The following is a 7,287-nucleotide window of genomic DNA, read 5'->3' as shown; positions in this document are numbered from 1 at the left end:
TTTCCCCCCTTACCATTTTTCACCTTGGTCATTTGGCCAAGAATACATAAGCTAAACACACGTTTTTAGTGCTGATGGTAACCTTTGTGAAATTTTCCTAATTGGGCCTTTAAAAAATGGATAATGGCTGGTTGGAACCTTTCTGTAACCTACTGGTTTCACCAGATCCTTAGTAAGTACTGAAATTGAAACCATGTGCACTTTTGGTGATTTTGTTAATGGAAGGTAAACTGAGCTTGTTTCTTTTCAAACCTAGATGTGTCGACAAGCAACATAAAGGAGGACTTGGGGGAAAGGACCACTTACTTGGTAGTACTCAGTCCATCAGAAGAGTCCTTGGAACAAGCAACTGGCTATTGAAAAGGTTATTTTGTAACATTTTGTCTAACTTTTTACTTGTTTTAAGCTTTGCCTCAGGTGGCAAACTCATTTTATGTGCCATTTTTTTGCTGTTATTCAAATTTCTTGTAATTTAGTAAGGTGAACGACTTCAGATTTCATTATTGACTTGGATATTTGAGGTAAATTTTCCTTTTTGTTTATATAGTGCTGACTTTTTTTGTTTGGAATTAAACAGATTGGTAACCTAATTTGTGGCCTCCTGACTTTTAAGGAAACGTGTGCAGCCATTACACACAGCCTAAAGCTGTCAAGAGATTGACTCAACATTGCCTTCCTACCTTAAAATTAAAAACCTACAAAAGTTGGTGTAAATTTATTTGTATATGTTATTTACCTTCAGGTCTAAATGGTAAACAGAACCCAAATTTGTATAAAGACTTTTCAGGTGAAAAGACTTGATTTTTATTTTTTTTTTTTGGGAAGGATTGTTTACCAAACACAATTCTAATCTCTTCTCTTATGTATTTTTGTGCACTAGGCGCAGTTGTGTAGCAGTTGAGTAATGCTGGTTAGCTGTTAAGGTGGCGTGTTGCAGTGCAGAGTGCTTGGCTGTTTCCTGTTTTCTCCTGATTGCTCCTGTGTAAAGATGCCTTGTCGTGCAGAAACAAATGGCTGTCCAGTTTATTAAAATGCCTGACAACTGCACTTCCAGTCACCCGGGCCTTGCATATAAATAATGGAGCATACAGTGAGCACATCTAGCGATGATAAATACACCTTTTTTTTTTTCTTCCTCTTCCCCCCCAAAATGGTAAATCTGATCATCTTCATGTACGAACTTAAAATATGGAAAATGTTAAGGAAGCAAACAAATGGTTTGTAATTTTGTAAGTACTTATAACATGGTGTATCTTTTTGCTCATGAATATTCTGTACTATAGCCATTGTTTCTGTAGTTTAATTAAAACGTTTTCTTGGTGTTAGCTTTTCTCAGAATATGTGTTGGTCTTTTTTCCCTTCTCATTTATTTGAAAGACCTGTGCAATTATCTTGTGAATGTTACTGACTGTATAGAATGAAAGTGAATGTTTGGTAGTTGATTTTTTTTACCCCCTAAGTTAAAAAGTAGAAATGCCAGTTCAGCACCCACTGTCCTCAATGCTCTAAGGTAGCACTTTGTTAAAAGTTGAATAACCCCCTTCTTATAATCAAATTTATGCCCTATTTTAATAATTTAGGAACAGTCCAGGTCCTTTTTCTTATAGTTTTAATTTTTGTCTTAACGGTTATGTGACCCATCACAGTCTAAAGCCAGCAGATCTGACCATCTTCAAACCCACTGTACTCAAGAAGCTGAAGTGGTCTGAGTCACACAGTTAGCTTGCCAGGTTGCTAAGCAGTATTGACATTGTCCCAAAACAGTTTTTAGGTGTAATTCAGATTGTCCTTTGCAAAGGAGATGACCAGCATTTCAACAGTATGTCTTCCTGGAAGGGCAGATTCTGCTATATCTTCTTTGTCTGCACCAAAAGATTCCAGAGGAATGTGGACACATTTCATGTCCCACTTGTAGAGCAAAGCTTCAAGTGACCAGTCAGCACTGAAAAAAATAAATTACTTTTAAAAAACCAAGCTTTTCTTGTTTTACTTTAGATATGTTCTCATTTTATCCTTAAGTTAGACACTGAATGAGTAGTAACGCTTGCATTAACTTTAATAAAACTGGGAGTAAACCAGGATTCAGGCTTACCTTCTTACCTGGTAAGTAGACCACAATTTGACTTTGGGGTTCTTCTGCATCAAAAAGTAAACTGTAGTTAGAATGTCCTCAAAGTCTGGGAAGAAAAGACTTCTTAATACACTTTTAATTCCATTGTATCTGTGGTTAAATTGACTACCGAGAAGAAAAAAAGGTTTACCTTCTGGTTCAAAGAATACATCAGATGCAAGAATAATGTCTTGTGGTGGTAGAGCCAGAAGATCCCGAGATACATGACCCCAGGTGAGTCCTACAACATGGACCTGAGGCAGATTATTCATTTGGCAGCTTTCCCGACAGATTGCTAGGCAGTGAGGCAACTCTGAACTGTCTGACAGTATAACTTCAGCACCACATTTTGCAGCCACAATTCCTGGAAGGCTCACTCCAGCACCAATCTAGTAACAAGTTTAAAGGTTTTGCTTAGAACTGCAACAAGTTGTGGATCTTGGCAAATGATTTCTCATTTCATGCATTGGCCTTTAAGTACAGGGTCAATGTGTAAATTTGAATTTTCCATGTCTATAAAACTCCATTCAACACTGCTTTACTCCCTTTAAACTTGACAGTTCTAACTGGGTCAAAGGAGTTGGTCTATTTCAGCATTTTAAAGGGCCCTCAACTGCAACTACAGGTTTGAATTGGGAGGGTGTATAACCAACCAGTCCATTCTGAAGGAGATCAGCCCTGGCATTTCTTGGGAAGGAATGATCCTAAAGCTGAAACTACAGTACTTTGGCCACCTCATGCGAAGAGTTGACTCATTGGAAAAGACTGATGCTGGGAGGGATTGGGTGCAGGAGGAGAAGGGGACGACAGAGGATGAGATGGCTGGATGGCATCACTGACTTGATGGACATGAGTCTGAGTAAACTCCGGGAGCTGGTGATGGACAGGGAGGCCTGGCGTGCTGCGATTCATGGGGTCGCAAAGAGTCGGACACGACTGAGCCACTGATCCGATCTGATAACTAGGACTCTGCAATCCAGTTTCTTGAGTCCTGGGGTGTGGGAACAACCACCTGTTGTATGTGGATTTTGAGTTTTGTGGAGGGTGGGTGCTCCAATCACTGAGCTGTTTGAGGATCAACCATTTCCAAGTGGGAGCATATCTTGAGCAGTTCCATTGTTCAGGATGTCCAGGGCATTATAGCACTATAGTGACATTCAGTCACTTGGTTCTCATGATCTATAAGGAGCTCCTAATAATGACGACACCAGGTCTCTAGAAGCTTAGTGGGTGACTTGAATGTACAACCAGCCGTTAAATTACTACCAATTTTAAATAATTTACATGGCTAAAGTCTGACAGGTCTACAGCATGACTTGGGATTTTTCTAGTTGGGTCTTTAGAACAGCAAAGAACTTAAACATACTTTGCATAATACCAAGAAATCCTTACATAAAATTACTATTGCTATGGATTGAAACATGCTTCCTGTTCAAGGATCAACACTGAGATTCCCGACCTTTTTTGAGTAGCTAAAAACCATCACTACTTTGAGCCTGAATTATGCACCAAATGCCTTCATTTCATTTACATGCTTTTGCAAAAGTTAAGAGGTGTCCTTAAGCTTCTGGTTTGTCTTCAGCCTTTGGGTTTAAGCATAGTACCGTTTCTGCAAACGACTTGTTTACTTCTGTAAGCCTTCAGCAGTCTTAAGCCAGGTGGAGTAGTGAGAAAGCACTGGATACATTTTAAAACTAATCTCAAGATTTCCAAAGATGAAAGCCATTTTTCGAGAAAGGCTGCAGTGGTATAGTAGAGTCTGGATGACCCTGTTGGGACACCCTAGAAAGATGGCCTCAAAGACTGCTTCCACGCCAAGGTTCCTTAAGATTAGTCAATGGGTTTCACTTACACTTTAAAGTGTTTTTAACTCACCTGCCATGGAGACTGGCCACATCATCCCTGACTTAAAAATAGATATCTAACGAAACCCAATAACCAGCATACAGACTTATAATCTAGGATTTTTGCAAACCTCAAGGGCACTTTTACCTCTAAGACAGCCTTGCCTGGCAGAGATCCTCTGTGAAACCACAAGTACTGGGCCAGGACCACAGCACAGGGCCAAACATACATTCCATATTGAAGATGCAGGACCTGAAAAGAAATTTTTTGTATGCCATAAATAACATGCTGGAACTCAGAATATTTATACAGCAATTACTGAGTGCCTGGCACTGGCATCCATTACAAAAATGACAATTCCTTGTTCTCTAGTTTACATTCTATGGGTGGGTAAGTGAAGTGAAAGTTGCTCAGTCATGTCCGACTCTGCAACCCCTGGACTATAGTCCATGAAACTGTCCAGGCCAGAATACTGGAGTAGGTAGCCTTTCCCTTCTCCAGGGGATCTTCCCAACACAGGCCTCCCACATTGCAGGCAGATTCTTTACCAGCTGAGCCACAAGGGAAGCCCGAGAATATTGGAGAGGGTAGCCTATCCTTTCTCCAGTGGATCTTCCCGACCCAAGAATTGAACCAGGGTCTCCTGCATTGCAGGTGGATTCTTTTACCAACTGAGCCATCCGAGAAGCCCCTTGGGTGGGGGAGAGGGAATATAAAACTATAATACAATGTGATAAGCACTTTTTTTTCCTTTTTGTGATAAGCATTCTTCATAATTCACTTACTCAACTAGAATTTATCCAGGGCCTGAGTGGCTTGTGGCTTAGTGGCTATTTTAGGCTGAGGATGTAACTCATGGAATATGTGTATATATATGTGTGTGTGTGTGTGTGTATGTGTGTATCTTACTGTGGAGAGACAACAAGCAAGTATTTTCAGTAATAATGCTACCAGCACAGTGTAACAGGGTGATGTGAGAGTAATGGGGGTGGGCAGTGACCACAAGGTGGTTGCTCAAGATAGGGAGAGGATGATTCAGGCAAAGGCCAAGGCCTCCCCGGGGCCCTCTCCCTGGCAGTGTGGGCCTGAGGGCTGGAGGCAGGGTTGCATAGTACAAGCATAGGTCAGAGGGAAAGCAAAGACCAGACTTGTGGTGCCTGGTAGGCCACAGGAAGTTTAGCTTTTTATTTAAGTGCAGTGAGAAGATACTGGAGGGTTTTAAGCTAGGCATAACCTGGTAATGGGCTCCCCTGGTGGCTCAGATGGTAAAGAAGCCACCTGCAATGCAGAAGGCCAGGCTTTGATCCCTGGGTTGGGAAGATCCCCTGGAGAAGGAAATGGTTACCCACTCCAGTACTCTTGCTGGGAAATGGCCTGGACAGAGGAAGCTGGCGGGCTACAGCCCATGGGGTCACAGAGACAAAACTGAGCGACAGCACAGGCAGGAACGTGCTAACGCTGAGGAGGAACAGGGTGATTCTAGGATGACATCTCAGATGATGTCTGAGTAGAGCTGAGTCCTGGAGTTAGGAAGGCAGGCAACTTGTAAAGCCTTTGCGGAGGCACTGAATCATGAGCATGGTATTTAGGTAGGCAAGGCAACATAGCTCACAACTCTGATATAAGCCTGCCTGAGTTCAAACTTGAGAAATGTAATTTATCAATACTAGCTGTGTAACCTCACTCAAGTTACTTAACCCGTGCTTCCGTTTCCTCAACTCCAAAGCACTATCTTCATAGAATGTCAGGAAAATTCAATGAAAACTAGTTAGTACAAAGTATACAGAGTTAGTGACTGTTTAACTGCAAAACTGCAAGTCTGTTTCGTAATGGGTGCCCCTCCCAGGGTGATAGGCTGAAAAGGTAAAGATACCAAAGGTGAAGGAACTGAAGGTCTGAACATAATCATTCGATACACTCAACAAAAATCTGAGTGCTCAGGCTGCACTCGCCCACTGAAATGGCCCACTCTCGTCTGTGAGTGTTTCTAAATAAATACAATAAAACATAAAATAAAATAAAAATGCCTGCCCTGGTGGATTTTACCCAGGAGTACAATGAAGGAGTTCTGATCTGAAGTGTAAGTTATCCAGACTTAGGTAATTAAAAGAAAAAAGACATATCTTCAACAATACCCCAATTACAACATTTTTTTATAGTAAAGGTGTATCTTTTCACAAGGTGTATCTTCATCCACTTCCTCAATCTGGGAAGAAATCCAAAGGGGAATTTTAACACGAAGGCTTTTAGAGACTGCCAGAAATGGATTCCACTCCAGCCTTCAACCCTTAACCTGTTTCTCATATTCAAAACCGTTGCTGCCAATGTCTACCCCACCAGCTGTTGTTAAAATCAAATGAAACGCTGCAACGTGAAAACGCTTTGAAAAACCGGACGTATAATTGCTACTGAGAATTTGGGGGCAGCCATGAGCTGAAAGGAAGCAAGACCAGGCCCCAGAAACTTTATTTGATTAATGAGAGTTGGAATCCCCTGTCCCAGATAAATCTCAGTTAACACGCCCTTCAACAAGATTAAAAAAATTAGGTGTGAAGAATGTCACTTTCCCAGCAAGAAGTATTAGGTACGGAGAGGTTCCCCTTCTCGACATTTAATCTGCCAAAAGGCTTCATAGCAAACCGTTTGGCTCTGCGGGTTCACCCGAAGGCTGAATGAAAAAGCCCCTGACCCCCTCTCCTATACTCCTCCCTACAGCCCCAGGCCGGCTGAGAAACACTACCGCGCTAAGGCGATTCCCGGTGGGTGCCTTGGCACGCACCTGCGGGACGCACACTTCCAGTACGGCCCCCTCATCTCCCAGACCCGGCCCCTCCGAGAACCGAAAGCGCTGGGCCCGGACCACTTGCCCTCGGAGGCCACCCTCGTCCGAAGAGGAGTCGGTGGCCTCCGTGCGGGCCGGGAGCAGGGGAGGGCGCCGGGCCGCCAGGCTGCCAAGCTGCACGCGCGAGGGCCCCCGGGTCTGCTCGGGCCGTCTCCCCGGCGCACTTCAGGTCGCTACTACCCGACAGCAAGCGGGGGAAGCACCCCTCGAGCGACGAAATGACCACGCGGCGAGAACAGACCCCAACACCAGGCAAACGAGACACACAGAACAGGTGCAGCGGGCGGGTAGCCGGCCGGAAGAGAGCCAAAAGAGACACCCTTCGCGGCCGGAAGTGACGAACAGGAAGCGGACGCGGGAGAGGCGGGGCCGCAACGAAGAGGTAGCTCGACTGGGCTGACCTTCCCAACATGGCGGATATCCGGTCTGTGTGAGGGCTGGGCCTGGAGACGCAGAGGCCAATGGCTTATCGCGAAAGGCCGGAGGGGGG

The 7,287-nt window shown here is 43.8% G+C and overlaps 2 protein-coding genes across 11 annotated transcripts in view; one reads left to right on the top strand and one right to left on the bottom strand.

Annotated features, from left to right (window-relative positions):
• The window catches only part of SRSF2 (serine/arginine-rich splicing factor 2), a 3,971-nt gene extending 1,997 nt beyond the window's left edge, over positions 1-1,974 (top strand). For 2 of the 4 annotated variants that reach the window (XR_826733.1, XR_826734.1), the window contains 2 exons: positions 257-364; positions 881-1,974. The gene's annotated coding sequence lies outside the window, so the exon portion shown is untranslated. Of the gene's footprint in view, positions 1-256 lie in introns of all 4 variants that reach the window. The other 2 variants (XR_826732.1, XM_010856222.1) reach the window with 1 other exon arrangement.
• METTL23 (methyltransferase like 23) lies at positions 1-7,147 on the bottom strand. 7 transcript variants are annotated; one of them, XM_010856224.1, is made up of 5 exons: positions 6,696-7,138; positions 4,103-4,207; positions 2,262-2,499; positions 2,093-2,177; positions 1-1,942 (listed from the first exon to the last, which is right to left on the bottom strand). In XM_010856224.1, exons 2-5 carry the CDS (start codon positions 4,184-4,186, stop codon positions 1,768-1,770), a joined length of 582 nt encoding a protein of 193 aa, XP_010854526.1. In that variant the 5' UTR covers positions 4,187-4,207; positions 6,696-7,138; the 3' UTR covers positions 1-1,767. The 7 variants fall into 7 exon arrangements, 5 of the variants coding, with proteins under 5 accessions (XP_010854526.1, XP_010854525.1, XP_010854528.1 ...); XM_010856223.1 differs by having other exon boundaries at positions 6,735-7,138; XM_010856226.1 differs by having other exon boundaries at positions 7,039-7,137.
• Between the last annotated feature and the right edge of the window lie 140 nt (positions 7,148-7,287).

The sequence above is a fragment of the Bison bison genome, unplaced genomic scaffold (genome assembly GCF_000754665.1).
Source record: "Bison bison bison isolate TAMUID 2011002044 unplaced genomic scaffold, Bison_UMD1.0 scf7180017864371, whole genome shotgun sequence".
NCBI classification, from domain to species: Eukaryota; Metazoa; Chordata; class Mammalia; order Artiodactyla; family Bovidae; genus Bison; species Bison bison.
The sequence above is the reverse complement of the archived record's forward strand: the minus strand, read 5'-3'. Positions and strand labels throughout refer to the sequence as shown.